Source organism: Callorhinus ursinus, unplaced genomic scaffold, assembly GCF_003265705.2.
Source record: "Callorhinus ursinus isolate GAN/ISIS: 27379988/994484 unplaced genomic scaffold, GSC_fseal_2.0 scaffold2, whole genome shotgun sequence".
NCBI lineage: Eukaryota > Metazoa > Chordata > Mammalia > Carnivora > Otariidae > Callorhinus > Callorhinus ursinus.
Window position 1 is genome coordinate 10,312,027 of NW_027397064.1, and position 24,735 is coordinate 10,336,761.

The window sequence follows — 24,735 nt, forward strand, 5'->3', positions numbered from 1 at the left end:
AGAAGGCTTTACAAACCACTTCAACTTCAGACACAAATAGAAAATGAAAGAAAACATTAAACTCCAAGAATCATTTCTTTTCCTTTATTCGTACTGAGAGCATTTGGGCAACAAAGCTCATTACTAGATTTCCATAATTAAGTTGTATCAAAAATATAATGGAACTGGACATTTTCAATAAATGCAGTTCCCATTGCCTCCTCCAAGCACACACATTGAAAACACAGTAATAAGCAAATGTAGGAAAATGGGAATGTGTTTAGATGCAATACAGCCTATAAAAATCATCTGAAAGTGAACATAACCCACTAATAAAGACGGCAGCACAGTGCCTGGAAAGCTTTCTAATATCATGAATATTATATGGTTCTCAAGAATACCAGTCATCGGCACAAACTGTGAAAACAAATTATTTATGGTTCAAGGAAAGGTAAAATAGTCTCAGAAGATTTCCCATGAATAAAAGATGAAATATTGGAACTCATATGGTCTATAAAACAAGTGTTTGCAAAATAGTTTTCCTATAAGTCAAAGCCAGTATAGCATTTTAAATTAAGAGGGCTAAAAAATTCATATATTTCTAAATAAAATAAAGTATTTTCACTGAGCATCAATTTGACAGGGAAAAAAGCCAAACAAAACAAAACAACCAACAACAAGACTTTTAAAAGGAGACACGGTTCAAGCAATAGTAGACTTGCTCTGGCCATGCATGAATATTCATCTTGCCTGCCGAGAACCTAACGGTCCTTCTGACTTCTTTCAAATACTAGCCTTGCACTTCAGTACAGATTTGTTTTTCTTTTTTAACTCTGCCTTGCACATATATTAATTCATGGAATACTACAGAAGAATGCATTATTTTAAACCCACTTTAGTTCTCTGTATTTTCAAGAAAATCGCAATTTTCTATGAGTACCGTTACTGCTGAAGGTAAACATACTGCTATTTGTCTCTTAAGAAAGCTTCAGGTTTACAATTTGGGTTTGCCGCCTTTTCTTTGGAGCAGTGTGAGGAACTGCACCAGCTGTTTTGCCTCTTGGTTTAAAAAAAGAGTCTATTAGGGAATTCCTAAGCGGAACCACAGGGAAAGCGGGGGTTGCCTCGGTTTCCATTAAAATTAAGATGAACTTCCAGCCTGTTGTCAGGCCAAAGGTGTTTTGTTCTGTACCTGCACATTTTTTCATGATTTTCTTCAGAGGCCCGTGAGTGTACATTAGTCCAACAAGAATCCCAGCCAGATGCCCAGCAAAGGAAGTCCTAGGAGAGAAGGAGACCCTTTGTGAGTATTTGTTCTGCCTCTGAGTAGATACATTCTGTCTTCTCATTACTCTGGGGCATGTCAATTTGTCACAGTCTGCAAGCTTTGTTCCATATCACGTCCTTTATGCTGCACAACATTTAATGCTATCCAAAGAACATTTCCTACCTTAAAAAAAAAAGGTACAATGAGTAACAACCACCACGTGTTTAAGATGCAGTATCCTTCCTTGACCAAGAGAAGTGGGCTGGTTCCTTCCAGAGCAATGGAAGTGTTTGGTCAAGACAACCCATTCTGTTTCTTCCAGTTTTTCTCTGTGGCTCTTATCTCAAAACATAAATGAAACCAGTTTTCTCTGAATTACATCTTGACTTGTCCAGCCACTGTGAGGCCCACTAGCTATCCGTGTAGTAGAGCAGTAGAGCAGATTGCTGATTTTATTCACCGCTGACTGAGTGAGGCAAAGAGCAGGAGAAACCCAGCAGAGGAGAGAGACTAGAATGTCCACACCTGTCCCCCTGAAGTTGTCTTCGTAGGTACCTTTTGGTCACTCAGCAAAAAGAAACAAAACTGTAAACTTCTAGCTTGAAAGATGAGTTAGGGCATTAAATTGGCTCCATTCCTCTTAAAGTAGCATCTAAGCTTGGCAATTCAAGCTTATAAATTCAAGGCAAGCCCCAGCTAAATCTTTGTTGAATGAGTAAAAGAATAAATGAAAGAAATACCTTGCCGTCCCCCTGCCCCCACCTCTTGCTCTCAGTGCATCCCACACGGCCATCAGCTGTTCTAGAACAGTGCGGATGTCATGTCACCACCAACCGGGGACACTCAGTGACCCATGTGCTTACAGTTGTGGCCTCTGGGCACTCGGCCTTGCTCATCCCTCTCCTCCACCCTCCTGGCCCCCTAAGCCCATCTCCTCGGCCCACTGCCAGACTGTCATATGCTCACAGGTGACCACAAGGCTGGGCTGAATGGCAGGCACCCCTGTCACAAAGATCATGTCCCTCTTTCCTTCCACCTTCCCCCAGTCATTGCCTCTGCATCTCCCATAGCCTGTATTCAGCCTGCTGGGTCGTGACGCATTTACACGCTGGCATGTCTGTCTCTCTCTTACAAATTCCCTGAGGGCAGCAACGATGTCTTCTTACTCATCTGTTATGCTACATTAGGAGCTAAAAGCAAAAACAAAAAAGGTCAAGTGCATGAATACTTCCACAGCTTGGAGAAATGACCCTCACTCCAGAAGTGGGGGCAACCGAAAGTTATTAAGGAGCTGATGTAAGCTCCAGGAGTACAGAGAATTTTGTGGTTTTCACTCATATGTTGCATACTCCTTGGGCTGTGCCTGGCACGGGACAGACACTCGAATGTGAGTTAAATGAGTGATCCGAGTGTCCCAGGACCACAAGGCAAGCTAAACCCATTACATCTTCAACTCAGAGCACACACGGAGCCACGGCAGTGATGGAGCTCAGGGGCTGATGTTCGGTCCCCTACCCCCACTTGCCCCGCCAGGAGACCTAAAATCAGAGCCAACACACTTCCCCTCTCCCTGCAGCAAAGACCCTGGAGAAAAACAAGCAAGACAGCTACAAGTCATTCTCCCCGTCATGGAGCTAGCAAAAAGACCTGTTGGCTTCCAGGAAAAGAACACACAATGGAACACTTCAGAGAAAAGATGAGAGGCAGCCTTCTACGGACAGGAAGGCACTGCTGTTCATTCCATCAGCCAATTCAAACCCACCATTGCTCAAACAAGCTCTTGCAAATGTCCACACACATGGCAAGTGACAGCATGTGTGCTTGCATGCATATGCACATGCACACTTCATGCACACAGTCATTCCTTCAAGAGAGCTATTACTTTCATCACACAGATTTACCTCAAAGTATGTGTAACCTGATAATAAAAACATGGGATCAGATGCTTGGGGCTCCCATTTTTCAGGGAAGAATAGCATGAACTATGCTTTTCTTTCGCTTTTCCAAAAAATATAAAATTGTGCTTATTTTACTCTATTTTTAGGCTACATAAAACTCTTCAAATAGTGCTAGGAATGGCAAAGAAAGTGGTAGTTTGAGGGATACAAAGAAGAAGCCAGAATCAATTTTTTAAAAATAGTAACCTCAATTTAACTGAAAAGAACAAAACGGCATCAACATTTTTAAACTTTTTAAACCAATCTTTATGGTAAATCATATAGACATAAAATAACATGGGAGAAAATTTCAATTTAAAACCCCAACCTATTAAACAATCAGTCCTGAGCCTCATTTACAATTTAGAGTACAGTACAGTAAAATGAATTTCTTATCTAAATGAGTTTGCAGAAGTTTGAGTTAGAATCTAATTGTCCTAATATAACTGTGAATAACTAGGGATGGAAAGCTGGCTGGCCAGAGACCAGACTACATTATCACCCAACATTCCAAATTTTCACATAAGCCCCATCTCAAAACCCTAGCTGTCCTTATCCCTACATTTAAGCTCTATACGGGTGTTTTTCTTTTGAAATAAGAAGAGATTATGATCTGATCAACTCAAACTAAGAATTTCTCAACATGACACACAAAGAAAGGGAGATGCTGCCAATGAAGATGGAAATCCAGGCCCATTTTAAGAGGCATATCAACTTTCTCCATGCCTTTGGTAAGCATTTGACAAACCACCTCCTCGGCCCTATAAGAGACACCTGTGTCCTGAGAGAAGAAATGGAACTGGAGACTGTCTCCTTCCCAGCAGGACAGGGAGCCCCCATCCAGCGCTAGGGTGCTTCATCCCTGCCTGGAGGTGCTGCAGAGCCACAAGGAGGCCCCTGCCTGGGCTTTGGAGGAAGACCGTTAACAGCTTCAGAAGCAGATTGTGTTATTATGATCATCACTCTACACATAAAGCAAACGTTTTGATGTTTGTGCTGTCCGAGGAAGCCCATGGTTGAGTTATAACCTAATTGTGCAGTCCGGGACAGCCCACTGCTATCCTCCAAGCATGCGTGCTGCTGTTCAGAGTTAGACCCGCGGGCTGATCCCCATGCAGCAGGCTCTCAGGAACACGGCTTTCTCTGGACCTGACTGGGTCTTAGGCCGGGACTGAGGTTTTGGTGATGGCCTGCCACCCTCCATCCTAATTCGAAGTAATCCTCAGGGACAGCACCACCATATTCAACCCTATACCCATGACCTTACTTGTGTGGTAAACAGCCTGACACTAGCACTCAACAAGTAACTACCGAAGGAGTGGAGAAGTGGAATTAAAATTACATATAAAATGCACACTTCTAGAATACACTACAGTTGTATTATAAAAACACAAGTTATGCAAGGTCACCCATTAATAGTTGTTTTAGTATCAAATCTCATCAGGAGAGAGAGTGATTAAACACAACACCCTCCCCAACCCACATACCTAGACAATGTGTTACACCAAACATGCTCTCCATTAACAAAACAGTAGCACTAAACCTATGATTACATCCCAAAAGTGGTCACTTAGAAGCTTTATTTCTTCTGATAGCTCAATACTGACTCCCTTCAGAAATCCTAAGGCTATAATCAAACTTTTACTGTGACTGGTAAGACACATCACGGCCATGTACAGTCATATAGGTTGTGCACTGCATGGATGGACTACAGGGAGAAGAAATATCATTTGGGGTCTCAAGAGTGCTGCAAAGGTCCTATATTCAAATTCAGATCATCATTTCTCAACTTCGGGGCAGGTACCAATGTAATTTCATTTCAATAGGGGACAATATCTTGATCCAGTGGTTCTTAAGCTTGCTCAGGTTCTAAGCCCCTGTGTCTGATGAAAGCCACAGATCCTGTCTGCAGAAAAATTACACATGCACAAAATATGTCGCCTATAATTTTAAGATGTTCATGGATGGCTTGAATTCCAGACCCTTGCCTGAAGTGAAAATCATTCATCACAAACACAAGAATTCCAAACCGCAGTGCCAAGTCTAAGTACTTATACACTCAGTTGGGAAAACATCTTGTTTGTCCTCAAATCCTAAGACAGAGGCAGCCATTTTGTTTAGATGGTTATTAATGAGCCCAATCTCTCTGAGGCACCACTGCTCTGTAATAGTGTTACTTACTCCTGGATTCAATTTCCTTCCTGCAAAAGTCTGCCTGTTAGTCATTCTCCCAGTTCAAGTCTGAGGGTAAAAAATTCTGCCATTCTCTGTATGACTGAAAAGGTCTTTATTTCAGCCTCCTATTCGAATGATAAGCATAGGATCAACGGCTCCAGCTAAGAAATGTAAGCTGCACAGTCCTTCATCTGTCTTTTCTCTTGGCTTTTAAGATTTTCTATTTATTTTGGGTACACTGTCATTATGCCACAGTCACTCCAGTTGTATTTTATTTACCCTCCTTGAGATTCACCATGCTTTTTCCATCTGAGGTCTCATATTTTTCTACAACTCTGAAAAACCTTCAGCCATTATTTTCTGTTCTCTGGACCTCCAGAGATGTAGCACGGACACAGAATGGGGGCTCAATTCGTGTTTGTAGGGAAAGAAAAAAAATGGAAAGTTAAAATCAAATCAATGTTGGTACACATTACTTATAAGGGACAGGGATGGTAGAAAAGTAATTCTGAAGCAAAACTAAGATGAAGACATTATAGATATTATTGTGTGTTACATGTCAAATATATTTCAATAAGGCTGGAAAGAAGACGATTGTGGATTTTAGTTATGCAAACTATACGCAGATATTATTAACACTAGTACAGAGTGTTCTTTCCTATCATGCCGGCATAAACTGCTCCTCACTCCTTTCAGAGGCGACTTGGAAGGTTGAGCTAAGTGGTTATGCAAAATGTTCCTGCTCCCATGTGCCACTGTTAAAGAATCAAAAGCTAAAGCTTTGATTGAAAGCTGTGACAAGCTATAAAGGTCCTCCTCTCCTAAATGGCAAATTCTTTCCACAACTGAAGAAGCTGCCATCTCAGGCATAGCTCAAAAAGCAAAAATGTATGACTCTGAGACATAATCTCATGGTGTATGCAGAGCAAATGACCTCATTAAGGACACAGCTTGATGGAGACACAGGGTTAGACAAGGCAAGAGAACAAGGTAAGGGAAGAGGCAGCCAGCTAGAAGTGGTCTATCATATCATATGTCCCATAATTTCCCCCTGTAAAAGCAGTTAATACCATGCAGGGACTGCACTGATCAGAAGTTCTGCATTGTTTAGGGATCTTAATAAATGGTCTTAATAAACTGGCATTACAACAAGATGTGACAAGAAGTTTTCAGACTTTGAACATTCATGCCACTAGGAAAGACCTTGATAGGATTCCTTCTTCCCAACATAAACTGTTCTTAAATTGTCTGGTTTCTGTCCTGGATGCTTTCTCCAACCGCTATGCCATATGTGTCTTTGGCAATGGCAATGTGGGAGAGACTTGGTCTATATGTTCTTTCTCTTTACCACATTCCCTGGCACACCCCCCTCCTGCCACCTTTGGCTGCAGAAGTAAAAACTATCCCCCTTCCAATATTATATTCCCTCTCAAGGGAGGCACTGAAATATTGGCCATGCAACCTCTAATATCCATGTTGATTTATTAAACATGGCACCAACCTCCAGCCTAGGGCTGGGAGCTGACCACTGACATTTACTTGAGTCCCAGACAAACATGATCTGGAGAAAAACAAGGGTATTGCAAAGGCAGAAAAAGCCTCTTTTACAAAAGAGCCTCCAAGAGAATAGATGATGCCTAGCCATTCCTTGCCTCTCAATTCCATGCCCCTCACCCCGCAGCAAGAGAATTTCATGAGCTGGTTCAAGAAGGTAGCATTCATTCATTCATCAAATATTTACTGACTGGTTACTGCATAAATAAGACAAACATGGTCACTGCCTCATGGAGCTTACAATCTGGTGAAAGCATGTGTGTGTGTGCACGCACACATATACACACAACACACACACACACACTCTCTCTCTAACTGCAAATTGTGCTAAGTATAAGGAAGTGAGTCTACTTTTCCTAGAGTGGTCTGGGATGGCTCCTTAAGTGGCATTTAAAGTGACATCCGTAAGGGATGCCTAGGTGGCTCAGTCGGTTAAGCGTCTGCCTTCGGCTCAGGTCATGATCTCAGGGTCCTGGGATCGAGCCCCACATTGGTCTCCCTGCTCATCAGGGAGTCTGCTTCTCCTTCTCCCTCTGCTCCTCCCCCTGCCTGTGCTCGCTCACTCTCTCTCAAATAAATATATAAAATAAAAAAAAAATAAAGTAACACCCATAGCATTTGGAGCTTGCATGCCCCGAGGTGGGGTGGAGGGGGGCTTCCTGCAGGGAAAAGCTGTGAGGCTGGGAAGAACCTGGTGTCTTTCAGGTGACTGGAGCATAGTGAGGTAGCATAAGGACATCCTACGGCCTGAGATGAATTTGGAAATATGGGCAAGAGCCAGACCCTATAGGCCTTATGTGCCATGGGGACGAATTTGGGTTGTTTCCTAAGTACAGTGGGAGGCTGTAGAAGAATTTTAAATGGGAGAATTTTTAAAAGTGCTCTGTTCCATCCGCGGGGAGAGCAGACTCTAGAGAGGCAAGAATGGCCAGTGGAACAGACCAGTAAGCAGGCTAATGTAGCTCAGATGGAGAATGATGGCAGCTGAAAGGAGGTAGTCACAGCAGAGGTGGAGAGAAGTGAGTGGGGCGTAGTGTATTCTGGCAGCAGAGAGAAAAGAACTTGCAGAAGGACTCCATGTGGGGGGTGTGGGAAGGGGAGAAATCTAGGCCGCTGGCCTGTGCAACAAGATGGACAGTGGAACCCATTACTGGGATGGGGGAGACTGGGAAGAGAAGAGGGCCAGGTGCAGAGAATTCAAGGCTCAGTGTTGTGTTTGTTGTGTTTAGGGAGAGATACCTGCAAGACAACTAAGTAAAGGCACCTAGTATCATCTTCAGTAGGTAGCTGGGTACTAAGTTAGAAACTGAGGGGAAGGATGGTTCAAAATATTGCTCTCATATCTCACTTTATTGGATTTCTGGACTATCTGTATATACTACGACTATAATATGTCTTTATGTATATAACATAAAACACATTATACACATATAAATATACATATACCTAAAAAATAAGATTACTTTTTAAAGGATTTTTTTTAAGTTTATTCATTTGACAGAGAAAGAGAGCACAAGCAGGGTGAGTGACAGGCAGAGAAAGAGGGAGAAGCAGGCTTCCTGCTGAGCAGGGAGCCTGATATGGGACTCGATTCCAGGACCCCGGGATCATGGCCTGAGCTGAAGGCAGACGCTTAACCCACTGAGTCACCCAGGAGCCTCTAAAAATAAGATTTAAAGGAAATACATTAAAACAGCAACAGATAATGTGTGTGTGTGGCGGGGAGTAACATCCCCCTATTTTCCAAACTTCTTATAATAGTGTTTTAGTAACTGCATTATTATTTTTCAAATATAAAGGGCACAGAAAAAACAGTATTACTCTCATCAGTGTGGTGGATAAATCTAAATATTTTTGTTGTTGTTAGGGTAAATCATGAAGAATGCTTTCCCTCATTTGGCACGGGCAAGTGTTTTTAAATAGCACTCCAGATGAAATCTGGAGTTCGGCAGTATTACTAAGTTTCTTAAAAGTCTGTTGTGGTTACTCAGATTTCCAAAACGAAATGAAAGGTGTGCCAAATAAACTGAAAGCAACAGGTAAGTTTTATTTTACACGCGAAATAAATGAGCAACCATCCCCTCCCCAACACACACACTTAATTGGGGCACGGACGTGAAAGAGTCAATGCAATTCCAGAAGGGAGGTTTGTGTTCCTTTCCCTGCCAGACACTTCACATGACCAGACACATCCTAGACCTCCCTGCCCCTCATTTCCCATATTCACTGTTCAGTAGCTATCACATGCCAAAAGTCTCTCCATCTGCTCTGCACCATCCCACATGCACCCTAGGCCCTCGGGTAATCCAGGCAAGTGTTTCAGAACACGGAACTGGAGTTAGACCACCTGGGACTGAATCCTGGGTCTGACACAGCTTCAGGACCAATGTGCACCTTCACTGGCTCTCCCAGCAGCCACTGCCTCAGCTCAGGCCTCTCCCTGGCTCAGTCCCCCATGCCCTGCTCCAGCCGGGTTCAGGTTCACCACTGTGACAAGCATTCTCTCTAACAAGCAAGCCTCCTCCCGATCCATAAGCCTCTTGGTAGCTCCCCAGTGTTTCTAGAATAAAATACAAGCGAGGCTTATTGCATCTTCCATGTGCCTCTGTCTGCCTCCTAGGCCCCATTCTCTACTGCCAACCCCCAGCCCTACCACACCCCAAGCTTGAGCCATTGCTTTCGCCCTTCTTGACTTGGTTAGTAATATTCCCTTTGCCCTCCACTTCACCCAGCTAAGCCCTAGCAAAACGGCCTCCCTAATCACACTCCTGGCCAGTGTGTTCCCACAGGACAGGGTAGGGGCTGCTCCTCTGGCTCCTGCAAAGTATCCTCTGCATTTGCCTAGCATACAGGTCTTTCCTTGCCTGCTGATTTATCTGCCGTCACCCTGCCGCATAATCTAATGGCTCTCAACCCTATCATAGCCAATGCCCCCTTAAGCCCCAGCAGTTTATAATGCTCCCTGTTTTCTTGAAATGGAATTTACAAACAAATACATACTTTTTAAAACATAGACACATACACAAACACAGTTTCAGCTCAACATAATGCCCTGGCTGTAATATAAGGAAAAATTTTCACAAGTGATACAATGAAATAATAGGAACGATTTTACACATACCACCACCAGAAGACACAGAAAATGGTCCTTTGCTTGCCCTGATGTACGGAATCTGCATGAAGGTGAGAATAATAAATGCAGGCAGATACAGATGGGCTTTCTGTGACTCAAAGACCACATGCAGGGTTCCATCAGTGACATGATTTTATGTGGGGGAAAATAACTTTTGATTCCAAAAAGAGCAATGTATAATTTTCCCTTAAGTTACATTTACAATTCAATTTACAATTTTCCTGGGAAAGTCACTGTATATTAAATCCATGCCAAGAAAAACAAAAAACAAAACAAAAAGCAAAACACAAATCTTGTGTTTATATGAAAAGCACAATTAGGTTTTAGGCTTGGATAATCATAAACAGCTTGTTCACCTACATTAATGTTCTCTTGACAGATGTGGGGGCAGGGGAGTTACGGAGGATCATTTTTGTAGGGGACTGTCCCGCACAGTGTAGGGCAGTTAGGACCTCTGGCCCCTCTGTACCAAATGCCAGTAGCACCCCCGCTAATCATTATAACAAAACACAACCCAGTAAATTTCCAAACTCCTTCCTGGCGACTAAGCCACCTATCCCAGTGGAAAACCACTGGCTTAGCACACAGTAAATGCTTATTAAATGTTTGTTGAATTGATGACCTTTACTCATTAGGCCTCAAAAATATTTCTTTTCAAAGTACTTCCCATGTGACTACACTATGCACAAATTCCAAGGATTCCAAGTAAATCTACAACATATTGAACTGATATGCAAGAAAACTTCCCACCGACTGAAAGGCACATGGGGAGTTAGAATATTTGAAAGAGGCCATGATCACTTCCACATTGCACTGTGGTAGAGTGAATGCAACTTGGCACGTGAAAAATGCTCTGCCATCTGCTATTACTATAGACAAAAATATTTCTGGATACCACATGAATGATTATTTGCACATCACCTCCAGAAAGTAAATATAAAATGAAAGAGAAGTTGGATTGTTTATAGCCTGATTTTAACATGTGCTACTGTTATGAAGCAAATAGATGTTCCTGTGAGCTCAGCCTTATGGAAGGGTTTGCAGAAGCAGCGTGGATACCTGGGAATCCCATGGCCCTTCACTAGCAGGGCTCTCTGAAACTGCAGGAAGAGACTGGCGTAAGTGACCTCGACTAACAGGGGTCATCACAGGGACACACAAGGAAGAAAGGGAGGCAGGAAATGATCTCAGCTGTGAACCACAGAAATGACTTTTACACGTTCTTTCTAGCCACCGTAACACAAGTAGATGGGCTGCCCTTGCCAGCAGGGAGTCTAGATCCACTGTTTCTCAGCCCTGGCTGGACATGAGAATCTCCTAAAGAGGTTTTAAAAGTTACAGCTCCTTGGACTCCACCCCCAGAAATTCTTCAAAACTGCTTTAGAAGTAGGACCCTGACGTCATTTTGTTCATTTTCTGGTTTTGTTAATTCCCTAGGCAATTTTAATGTGTTGAGGTCTCCTGATCTTAAGCCAAAGTTCAAATTCTCATGGTGAGAGTACAGCTGCCATAACAGGCCAATAAGAACAACATTTTGAGTATAGGCAACACTCCCTACCCTGCAAATTACCCCATTGAAGTGACCTCTGTTTCCCTTCTTGGTAAGTTGGTCGTAATATATTCTACTCTAATGCTGCAAGAGAGTAAGTATAATTTCAGAAATTCATGCAAGGAAGCGTGTGAGCTTACTTCAAAAGATTTACAAGTTCTTTGGACTTATAAAAACCTGGTAATTCATCAAGTGTACCCACATATCCAAGAAAATCATATACACATGGCCAAAGATGACAACAGTAAAGAGTTAAGGTAATCCCCAAATCCATAGATCCAACACAAAGACTGGGAAACAAAACTGGATCCTAAAGTTAGCCTACAATTTCAGAAAAATCAAATTCTACTCGTGGTTAAATCTGGACTGAATCAAAATTCTGACTCTGGATGCCTCACCTACTGTCTGACTCAGAGACCTGGGCGTACCATTGCTATCACAGATGGCTCCCACAGCAGCTTTGTTGGGACGCCTAGAAGGTACAGCAGCACAGTCCCACTAGCAACACAGTTCTAAAAAGAGCCTAGGAGAGGAGACTGTGTACGCGATGCAAGCTGCTGGCTGAACATCTGTGGAAGCCATGAGACCCACATGAGCTCATCTGAGAGCACTGCCACAGTCAAAGAAACAGTCCCCCCTCCAACGGAGGTCCAAGGCGGGTAGATATCCCTCATCTCTCTTCCTTGCAGCTCATCCACAGGCAGGGGGCCTCTACTTGGCCAGTGAGATACACCTTGCATTGAATCTTGAGAATCTGGTGATGAGAGGCCAGTGAAGCAGTGTCCAGGGTCCATCTAGTTCTCTCGGGTGTTTCCAGCCCAGTGCTTCAGTATTCTCAACAATTCTAGAAAACGACAGCCTTCTAATTAGTACTTTTGTGGTTAAGTGTGCCGGAGCTGATGTCTAATGTGTTCAGCCAAGAATCCCAACTGGTAGGTTCCAGGTACATAATGGAAGCTGGGGAGATATGCTGCTCTATTTTCTCTAGAACTGCCACTCACCCTAAGATGATGCAAGACAGGAGCCTGTGGTCAACTCTACCACCATGTGGGAGAGCGTCTGCATGTGAAGAATGAAGTTGTGGCAGACGGAGTCTAAGATGGACCCTGATGATCCCTGATTCCTGGTATTCATACCTTTTACAATCCTCTCTTCCTGCACATGGGTGGGACCTGTGACTTGCTCCGAAACAGCATACAGAATGCCACTTCCACTACTGTGTTACGTAAGATTATAACTTCTACTGAACTAGCACACTCTTTTTTTGCTGACTTTAATGAAGGAAACTTCCATACTCTGAGCTAACTTATGGAGAGATTCCAGTGGCAAGGGACTGAGGGTGGTCCCTGGCTGACAGGTGACAGCAAAGCTCTTAATCCACCAACCCACAAGGAACTGTGTTCTTTGATGAACCACATAGCTTGACCCTTCCCAGGTGAAGCCTTCAGATGAGACCTTAGTGCCGGCTGACACCTTTGTTGCAGTCGTGTGAGAAATCCTGCAGCCAGAGACCCAGATAAACCATTCCCAGCCTCCTGCCCCACAAACACCATGAGATAAAAAGTGTATTCTCTTAAGTCACTACACTTAGCATTTATTACAGAGCAATAAATAACTAACACAGAAGCCAACACAGGAAGAGACAAAATCCTGATGCCCTTGCTTGCACACCCAAATTCCATCCTATCTCATGTCTCTAAAACACTGACCTGCAGCACTGGAAATTTTAGTTATGTAAGCCAACAGAGGTCCTTTCCTTTGATCAAGCTAGTCTGAGCCAGGATTCTTTGAACTATAACTAGAAGAATTGCAACGAAAGTGTCCAAAGATGACAGAGGCAATGTAGAACCAACAGACCTCAAAGTCTGAGGAGAAATTCTGCGATATACCATCTCATTTCCAGTGTAAGCTAAGACTCCAGGTGGAATGGGGGACTTGATGATCCTAATAATAGAGTCAAAAGAATGTCACCACATTGAAGAATTATTAACCCAGATGTTCACATCACTGAATTCTCAGAACCTACACCCTTATATTAGATACAGCTCCATTCCTCATGTGCAGGAGATAATAATGACATTGCAAAGATTAATAGAGAAAATACACATAAAAGTATTCCATATAATGCCTGACATACTGTAGGTATCAAGCAAAACGTGAGAAAAAAATTCAAACATCTTTTTTAACTGAGAAACACTATTTGCTATTTCTATGAAGGAGCTCTTTGAAATTCATAGATATTTTATTCAGTAAGTTGTTAGCACATACTTCCAAGGGAGTTGCGGACTCACATAGCTCTGGAAGACTTTGATATGCTCGGACTAACTTCAGTTATTCTTCCTGCAGCCACAGAAGACAACTCAGGGGCACTGAAGTGGGGGTAGCTTTTTGGAAGAGCCAGACACTGAGCTCAGGGCTTTCCCCAAGGTATCTTTTTAATTCTCCCAGAAAGTCCACTAGACAGGTACTATTACTGGTCCCATTTCACAGATGACGAACTGAGATTTAGAGAAGTAAAACCAAGGGCCAAGGTTATGAAGTGGGGAGCCAGGAGAAATTGGGAGGCGGCAGTCAATAAATGTGTGCAGAAAGGTGTTCTCAAGAATGGATCCATCCCCAGGATACCCTCGCTGATGAATACACCTTCTGCCCGACGTTGCCATAGACACTGCACATCTGAGAAAGTTTAACTGGATGTATAATATGCAATGAGGAACACAGAACAAGACTCCAAAAGTATGACTAGGAACCAGGTAACTGTTCATGTGATTTAAGTCTAGCGATACTATGGGTCACGTTTTGACCTTCAAGGCACATCCCCCCAAAAATCAAACAATCTACTCTGATTTCTAAGTTGCATTCCTCAATGATCTTTTTCAAAAAAGAGTCTGCACCTTCTTCAAATCTACTGAAAGTTCTATTTCACCAGGTGATTTTCATCTCCTTTACTATTTTCTAAGATCTTTCGCTGCCCGTTCCCCATCCAGTCTTCTTTTTACCACTGATCCTAAGCAGGACCTTAAGAAAACTCAACTGAAATTAACATGCAAAAATCTATGAAATCCACACTTGAGCCATCATTAAAGACGAAGCCCTCTGAGGAAGATCTTGGAATAATACGGAGCACATGCAGAACACCCCTCTCATTAAGCAGGCAGTCTACCTCCACCCGTATCAGGAACAACAGCGCTGATGAATCCTTCCAGACTGAATACGTGGGACAAGTCAGTCTGCGGCACTTGAAATACATTACAAACAATGTGTGTCAAACAGTGTATAATCAGCGCGCTCGAGATGCCTGATAGCAATCACAGGCAGTGTATGCAGAGAGACGCTGGAGTGGAATTTATGAATTTTAAATGAACTTCTACTGTTTCTTCCATCAAATCTTTAAAATGACTGCTACAATGCAAAAAATGTTCAATTTACCCTTCCAAGACAGGAGTTCTCACCATTCCTGTGTCTACTATCTAACCATAACCCTCCATTTTCTGTGGCTATGACTCAGTTGGCTCCCAAGCCCTGCAAATACACCTTAAATCTTTTGCCATGAAAGTGATCTAATTCCTAACTCAGAGAATCTCAGAGATTTGATAATTCCTGAACATGAATAATACGATTATGACTAGTACAAAATACTTAACTGAAGAAAACAAAACCGAGTAACACTCATAACGACGACAATGAAGAAAATTGTTCTGCCTTCAGAAAAGCCACAGTTCTTTATTGGCAAGGACTGTGCATTCCGTCCAGCCTTTTCACATAAACAAGGTTGGCTTTGTCACTCCTTAGAAAAAGAAACTGGGGAGAGCAAGATCAGGAGAAAAGTAAGTTTTGAGTAATGAGTCTATGAGAAATGTGGCTAAGATGCATAATAGTCTATGACCCCTACTTTTTCACACAATTAGACTCTTGAAGGAGGGGCCTCTTCTAAGCAGACCACCCTCCCTGTCTACTCTATCCTTCCTCATTCAGCAGCTCACAGGAGGGAAACAAAGGGAGAGAGGCTGCCGTGAGTCAAGTTAGATAAACTAGACGAGGCTTGCTTTCAGAAACCTCTTTCTCGGGGCGCCTGGGGGGCTCAGTCGTTGAGCATCTGCCTTCGGCTCAGGTCGTGATCCCAGGGTCCTGGGATCGAGCCCTTCATCGGGCTCCCTGCTCGGCGGGGAGCCTGCTTCTCCCTCTCCCACTCCCCCTGCTTGTGTTCCCCTCTCTCACTGTGTCTCTCTCTCTGTCAAATAAATAAATAAAATAAATAAATAAATAAAATCTTAAAAAAAAAAAAGAAACCTATTCTCCATACATACACAAGCCGAAATGACTTTAAGGAATCACCTTAAACCCTCCATTTTCTGTGGGGGTTTTTCTGGGGGGAAAAGAACCCCCAAAACATTAGTAACAGCAAATTTCTATCACTACTACACTGGTTATTAGTAAAAAGATGGATCGGAGAGTGTTCATTTTTAATTTATAGACTCTATTTGTATATTCAGTACAAAAGAGCATTGCAAGTTTATAAAGTCATTTTTCTGCCGCCTGCATAAGTACTGAATTATTTAAAACTCATTTGAAAAACACACACACACCTGACAGTTTTTAAAATACTGTTTGACAACAGCATTTTCAACATCTATAAAAATATGTGCTAGAAAAGCAGATTCTGTACACACTGTCTTTCATTAACAAGTCCTAAGATATTTTTACCCACCGGTGTATCACACTTCACAAAATCACTTGAGAGAAATGGGGGAGGAATGTGACCCTTTGTTCAGAATTCAAATCACTTGGTATATATCATCCAGTGAACCTATACCACCCTTAAGGTAAAATTAACTGGTTCATCAAAATCTGCACAATGTCAGTTACACTGGGAAATCCTCCCTCCACAGTTACAGGGTCGGGAGTCCTGAATAAACTGACTCTACAAATGAGGGTTCTCTCGGTAAGAGCTCATCAACTCTATGGCTTTGGATGCAACAGTGATGCAGCGGTTGGAATACATCAGAGAAACTCAAAGACTTAACAAATTACATATTAAATATTCCTTGGATCACCAAATCTCCATGTTCTCTCTTAGAAAATCTGGCTTTAATAATACCAGTCCAAAACTTTAATGAAAACACACACACAGAAACCCGGTGATCTCTTAAACCAGGAAAAGATACTTCCCCTCAACCATATGTCCTTCCAGAAGTTGAGCTAGCTTCCTCCACACCAATGCTTCCATTTCCTTTTTCATATCTGCTGTTTCAGGTAATTCTAATTCTCTTAGTCAAACCTGCCACAGCCTTGCCTACTTGATTTGTCTTTTCAAAGACAAGACTCCTCAATGATCAATTCTATCATATTTTCCCTTTTTGGTTTATTAAATTTTGCTTTCATCTTTACCTTCCTCTAACATTTTATTTGTTCCATTTGTAGCTTCTTAAATTGAGGGCTTAAGTTATTTACTCGGTAAACTTTCTTGCTGTATTATAAAAAAAACACTTCAGAATTCGCCACAGCCCCTGGATTTGATATGGAGCATTCTTAACAGTTCATTCATAAAGTTCTTTTTTTAATTTCCTCTTAAATCAGGGAGTTATTTAAATTTCTAAGTGATTAGGATTATTGGGATTGTATATTCCTTTGGCTCATATTTAGTTTTTTAAGTCTTTATTATTACTTTGTGATCACAGAATATGGCCTATGAAATCTCCCTGTTTCCAGAGCTGATTGAAGGTGCCCTGGTAGGATCATGGACAACACCCGTCCATCTCATGCAGGCATCTGCGGTCTCCGTGTGGGATGAGGCAGGACGCTTCATCCATTCTCGCTGGGGTGTTGAGCTGCCTTTTCAGTCTTCTGAAGCCTATTTTCCCTTCTCTTGTTTGAATCCTAGACTTTGCCTTCCAGCTCTGTACTCAGATTTTCGATCTGACTTTTCTTTGCTACCCATCCTACACTCTGGACATGGGGCAATAACCTGGCTATTTATATTTTGCCTTTTGTCTTTAATAGGGCCAGCCACCCTACACTCTGGCTTTATTCTACAAACACATTTACTGAGTAACTGTGATGTGCTAGGCACCATCTCAGACACTGAGGATAAGCTGTGAATGGGATAGACAGATGATATTCTTGCCCTCCTGGAACTTACAAGAAACCAGCAAGTTAAGATTGATGACAGTATGAAGATACTCATGAAAATATGCTACTATATATTTATATCTTAATAACTCCTTTTCTCTACTATAAATAATACATGTTCACTATAGAGAATTTAGAAAAAAAGATAAAAGAAAAAATGATAATTCCATAACCTTGAGTTAAACATTAATCCTATTCTTGTATGTTTTCTTTCTAGTCCTTTTTGTGACTATTCTTTAGGAAAAAAATTGAAATCATATTACACATAATACATTGCATTCTACTTTCTACCCTTATCTCATGGATTTTCAAATTTAATTCTAATATTTCCAATTATTTAATTCCATTTAAATAACCTCTGAACATACCATTTTAATGGCTGTATAATATTCTATTGCATCATTATTTATTAAATTATTTACCTGCTATTGGACATTTAAGTGGTTTCCAATATTTCATGACAGTAAGTATACTTCTATTGATCTTTTTCTGTATTTTTGGTTATTTATAATTTGGGCAGGTTCCTAGATGGACAGTTACTGAATTAAAGGGTATAAACTTTTTACAGCTCTTGATACAGATCATCACTTTTCAGAAAATTTATACCAGTATAGAATCCCATCAGAAGTTTATGTAAATTCCCATTTCACCAAATCCTCAACAGTGATAATTATTTAATCTCATTAATTTAATGAGTAAAATAGCTTATTATTGTAATTTGCCTTTATTTGATTAACAATGTTCATGGCATACAATTATTAACCACTGATGTTTTTTTCTGTCAACTGTTGATGAACTTTTTCAATTTGCCTATATTTTTCTTGTAGTGTTATTCATCACAAAAGTGACCCTCTTTTTCCTAAATTATACCTTATTTCCTTTTATTTTGCCACATAACCTATTAGGATCTGGAAAAAAATGTGTTGCTTTGCCTTCATTTGAGATTATGTTCGTTGCATTTATGGCTTAGAAATTTTCTCCCAACTCAAGAACTGAAAAACTTCCTTCCTATATTCTTAGACATTTTTTACATGTTTTTAAAATAGTCTAAACATAATCTATAAGAAATTTGTTTTGAAGTGTAGTGAGGTAAAGCTCTAACTTTAGTTTCTTCCAAGTAGTTAATTTTTCAAGTACCGTTTGCTAAATAATTCTATTTTCCCTACTGATTTTTGATGGTATCTTTATTATGTTTGTAGTCTATTTGGTCCTAAAAAGGTGTAAAAAAAAAAAAAGTGTGTCTTAGAATCAAAGAACTATGCTGATATGAATAATAGAGGAGACATATATTGCTAGAAATAAAACTTGTTTATTTGACCTGTGTGTTATAAATGACTACAAAATTAAAATGTTCTCCTTTTGAATTCAGAGGGGAACAATGTTCATTTAAAGAGAGATAAATTAGAATCAAATTATTTTATCTCTCACATAAGCTAATGAGAAACCAACTTTAAAATGGAAGGAGGCTGCAGCCTGTTCTCAGCTGGTTATCACAGAATAATTGATGCACTAATGATTTCAATTCATAGCACTGACTGCCTTCATTTTGCATAATTTGAACCAAACCTGGATGTAAATGGAAAACAGTCCTTTTGCCTATTTAACTCCCATGACTTTTAACTAAAAATCACTTAAGACTGCAGAAGTGGAAGGAGGAAATTAGCAAATATAAAGAACCTTCTATTTAAAAACATCCCTTTCTATACTGAAAGGGAATTCAGTAAATATATCAGAAATCTCCAGAGATGTGATTTATCAGCTTATTAGTTGAGAGTGAATACTTAATTGTACAACATTTATCTCCAACAGTGACTCCTAAAAAAAAAAATTCCGAACAGGCCAAAGTGCATTCTAAATACTCCAAAGGGAAATAGATGTGCTTCACAGAGTTCATTATTTTTTTAATGAAAAAATACTAGTAAAATGAAAATCAAGTCAAAATAATTGCTACATTTGGTAATCAACTTCTGAGATTAAAAAATACCCCTTTTCAATAAGACACATTACACAGAGCTCTTCAATTTAATAAGATGCACTTATTGATATCATCTTTGAGCACAGAATATATAACTTTTCAATTTTTAAAAATAATACCTTTTTAAAATAACCACCAGTCATTATTGCCTGAGACATCCAACACCGTGAACCCATGTCTTGCACCTGTCACCAAGTCACCAGAATTGATCATTAACAAGTCTAGTTAGTTAAGATTTGGTAGGTGCCACCATCCGCACACCCACAATTACATCACAGCATGATGGCCAATTAGTTTTAACCTGCGTAGTGAGCCTTATTCCAGACAACTCTATGTTCAACTGGAAAACCAGCTGCTTCCTTATTTCTACCTACTGCTCTTCTCCGTTATTCTGAGCCAGCCAATTGGGTAAAGCAGGCCCCAAACAAGGTCTAATTTACAGACAGCAGGCAATTTCTATGCTGGTGCACTCTGGTTGGGATGGAAATTTCTCATACTCCTCTCTGTGATGACGTATACATTTTAAAATGGAACCACAGCAAGACTGTTCAATTACAGAAAACAATATGGGTTCATACAGCTAAATTAAAACTTGCTTAGAAGTCATGTTAGTGGCTAGCTGAACACTGCTTCTGAATCACATGAGGGCAAATAAAAGGAAGTTAATGCTTATACATACAGATATTTAGGTATAATATTTTATAACTATTCATTAAAAATTAAAAAAAAAACAAACTATCACAGCCAAGAGAAGCTACTATGGACTGAATTTTGTGTGCACCCAAATTCCTATGTTGAAGCCCTAACTCTCCAAGTGTTAGTATTTGGAGATGAGGCCTTTTGGAGGTAGTCAGTTTGGATGAGGTCACGAGGGTGGGGCCGTCAGGCTGGCATTGGTGCCCTTAGAGGACAAGACACCAAAGATTAAGCTTGCATCCCTCTCTTGTTCTCTGTCCCTACCATGTGAGGACACAGTGAGAAGGTAGTCATCCACAGGCCAGGAAGGGATTCTGCACCAGAAACCAGTCATGCTAGCACCTTCATCTTGGGTGTCTAGCCTCTAGAACTGTAAGAATATAAATTTCTGTTGTTTAAGCCACCATCTATGGTATCTTGTCACAGCTGTTCACACTGATGCAGGGATCTAAGCAGATATGAAGGCTAAATGTTATATGGCATCCCAGATGAGATTCTGGAATGCAAAAAGGACCTTAGGAAAGTAGGAATAAAGTACGGACTTTAGTTAATAATGTGTCAATACTAGCTCATTAATTATAAGAAATGTACTATACTAATGTTAAGATGTCAAATGGGTGAAAATGAGTATGGAGTATATGGGAACTTTCTATAGAGCTTCACAATTTTTCTGCAAATCTAAACACATTCTAAAAAAAAAAATTTATTTGAGATATATAAGTAAATAAAACCTGTCTTCAGTCTTCCTCCAAAACACGCCATCATATATCATTTATTTTTATAGTAAAGAAGTTTCTGTTCTTAGCTACAGTTTAGAAAACATCTTCAACCATTAATATCAGCAAGAAAGAACGTCCCCATAAACACTGTCTACAGGCGCACCTGGGTGGCTCAGTCGGTTAAGCGTCCAACACTTGATCTCGGCTCAGGTCATGGTCTTGGGGTCGTGCAATCGAGCCCTAAGTCAGGCTCTGAGCTCACCATGGAATCTGCTTGAGATTCTCTCTCCCTCTCCCTCTGCTCCTCCCTCCAATTCATGCTCTCTAAACAAACAAAATCTTAAAAAAAAAAACAACACACTGTCTCTGTTATTATTCATAGAACATAAGATTGTACTGGGTACTTAAGGTCTCTCAGTATATAATCTAATAAGAACTACATGGTATTTAATAACACACAACTTCTTAAAAACAAGGTAAGGGACACAGACAAATCACACACTACGAAACGCAGCTTACTGAAAAGGAAAAGGAAATGATGCGTTGTCCTAGTTCACTAATAAAAAAAGTTGTAAATAATAGCAATGGAATAATTTTTGTTATGTATCAAATTTCAAAAAAAAACAAAAACAAAAAAACAACTGAAGAGAATATTCAGGCTGGCCAGGAAGTGGGCCCCTTCATAGGCTGTCAGTGGACTATCAACCAGAACAAACTTAACAGAAAGCAAGTTGGTAATATGTATAAAAAGCCATGAAAATAAGTCAAAGCCTGAGCTCACTGATTCTATTTCTGGGAATTGATTCCGAGGACGTCTTCAGGCCTGGGAGCCAAGACTTGCAAATAATGCGTTGACAGACATCCTCACTTGTAATTTGAATGATTAGGTAGTAAAATTAGTATGTAAAATTAGTGAATGAGAAAACAGACTCAAGGAACCACAACAGGAATCCTGACACAGCCATTAAAACCGAGGCTTTTGAAGAAACTGTGCTTACAAGTTACAGGAATTAAGTGGGAAACATAATTGTGTATGAGGGCAGTGGTGTGTCATAGAATGAATGCTAAGAGTAGTTTTCTCAGGGTGAGGGACCACGGGCAATCTATTTTCTTCATCATACGTTGACATATTTTCAACTTTTCTACAATGAATATGCAGATAATGGGAAGATTAGCAACTGAGAAATTAGGTTACACTTCCACTTAGCTGCTTTTTTTCAGTTCAATTATTTATGTAATTTAACCAATTTTTAAAAGAAATCGTTATACAGATCTCTTAGAAAAGAATAACTAAAGAAAACTCAGTAGTCAGATGAAATTGTCTTTTCTGTTCTTCCCAAGCCTCCTATGCAGCTCAAAGTTCACTCTGTCCAACTGGTCCAGGGCAGGGCTGGGTCTCCCAGCTGTCCACAGGCTTGGACTCCAGAGCCAGAGAGATGATTTATACACCCCCTTCCCCTCAAGGAGTTCCAATTCTAGTGGCAGGCAAAGTTCCCTGCCTCGAAATTTCTCATTCTCTTCTCATAAAATCTAACTCCAGGGAATCATTGCTTTGGTTAAGTATTGCTCTCACCTTGAGTTCTGTTCAAATATAAGCCCTCCTGGGAGACAGACAAATTAACTAACTCTTTTATATGATTCATATAACTTTCCTTTATGGGAGCCTATAAAGAGGGGAGGGAGGAAGTGTATAAATGGACATCCAAGGAATGCAGAAGAAAAATTTCCCCTACTTCACAAAATCTGCTTGGGATAGTCCTGGAATGTTGATTCAAACTGCTCTCCTTAATAGGCTGTGAAAACATGTTTCCATGAAATAAAACAGAAGGTGAGTAACAATGCTATAAACATTTGTCATCCAAGCTTATTAGAAAAATGCAACAGCCCAGTAGAAACAAACAAAAGATGTGAGTATGTATTATAAACAGAACACCAACACTTCAGAAAATGCTCATCCTGGACAATGAATAAACAGATCTGTATATGCACACATATACATGTACATACATAAACACAAACACACACGAAACAGTCTGGCAACATTATATTAGACCTACTAAAAAAGTTTATGTTTTAAATAATGATCCCTAATGCAGATCAATTGCAGACAAAAATGATATAAGAAATTGGCATAAGTTCTTGAAAAACAACTTAATCCACCCTTGAAAAACATGAATACCTCTCTCCTCTCAATGAGCTGCCAAAACACCGCCCCAACCCTAAAGGGACCACAGTTCCTCCTCAGGCTCATCCATCAGGCCATGTCTGAAGGAGCTTTCTCTCCCCAGCACGATTAATTTGGGTATCACTGGAATTACTTATTTGTCACTTGCTTGTTTATACAAACCCCCGCCCCCATGTATATTTTGGCCCTATAGCCATATGGGTTTTGTTTTATTTTCTACTAAGCTCTTGGAAATATTTCCACATTTAAACAGTTTAGAAAAGAATGTTATGCTTTCATTTGAGAAAAACTGTTAACTCTTGTACCTCATTTTCTGCTTTGCTCTAAATAACTCCCCTCCTTCGATTTTCAAAGGATTTTATTAATAATGTTGTTTATGACTGAACAACTGTGACGAGCAGGTTTGGTTGAGGTGAACTCTAAATCTGTTAGCACATATTTCCATATACAGAGAGCTATCCTGAGAGCTGACACAGCCTTTACCAAGCCTCGTGAACAAATAACACTCGTTCTAGTTAAAGACAATAAATTAGTAAAAATCCGTGATCACAGCCAGTTCTTCTCATTGCCACCAACGTCCTGGCAGTTCATTACCACTGAGGACAATGAGTGACACTGTTCCTAAACATATACATTTTGCTCTAGTTTAAGCAACTAGTAGCTGCTTGAACACAGTACCTCTTGAAATTTGTACAGGGTCCCACCATAAAAATACATTTTAGATTTGACCTAGCTCACATACATACAGCTAAAGTTCCCGGATTTAATACTTATTCTTACTGTATCCAACACTAACATCTCTAGTCCACCCCCACCTCCCACTTCCTTCTTTTCTTTCTGAATACCAGCTGTGACCAACTAAACTGATTTCAGGATCTCTTAAAGGGTTAGAACCCACAGTTGAAAACCACTGCTTTCAAGCCCCGTTACTGCTGGCCAAGGCTGTTATGACTCAGGGCAGCCCAGCATCTGGGCGTGGATTCGCCCCACACCTCTGCCCCTCCCCAAATACCATCCTCTGTACTCACTGTTCTTCATTCTACTTTCCCCCTTTTCATCCAACTCATTATTGTCATGACAGCTTCCACAGAGCATATCTGCCCAAATGCAGTGGCATAACACAAGCATTTTCTTTGACTCACATTCAGGAATTTAGAAAGACCACAGAGGAGTGGACAGTCTGCTCCCTAACATTGAGGCTAGGTGGATTCACGGCTGTCTCTAAAGGCCATCCACTCCCATGGCACGCGCCACCTCTTCGTGATGGAATCAGGGGAGCCGGACTTCCTACATGGACCCCAGGGCCAAGTATTTCAGCTCCTCAAGCAAGAAACATGTTGCCTCAGAAGTAATGAGGCCCCTTTGCAGACATCTACTGATTACACTGGGTCACAAACCATCCAATTCATGGGGAGGTGAATTGGACCCCACCTCGTG

The 24,735-nt window shown here is 40.8% G+C and overlaps 1 protein-coding gene across 5 annotated transcripts in view; it reads right to left on the reverse strand.

Annotated features, from left to right (window-relative positions):
• Window positions 1-24,735, reverse strand: part of RHBDD1 (rhomboid domain containing 1) — a 116,915-nt gene that overhangs the window by 54,600 nt on the left and 37,580 nt on the right. For all 5 annotated transcript variants that reach the window (XR_012373970.1, XM_025890629.2, XM_073877837.1 and 2 more), the window contains one exon: window positions 1,172-1,260. Coding sequence is in view for 4 of the 5 variants with exons in the window: in XM_025890629.2 (XP_025746414.1) it covers window positions 1,172-1,260 (89 nt within the window). In the remaining variant the exon portion in view is untranslated. The remainder of the gene's footprint in view (window positions 1-1,171; window positions 1,261-24,735) is intronic.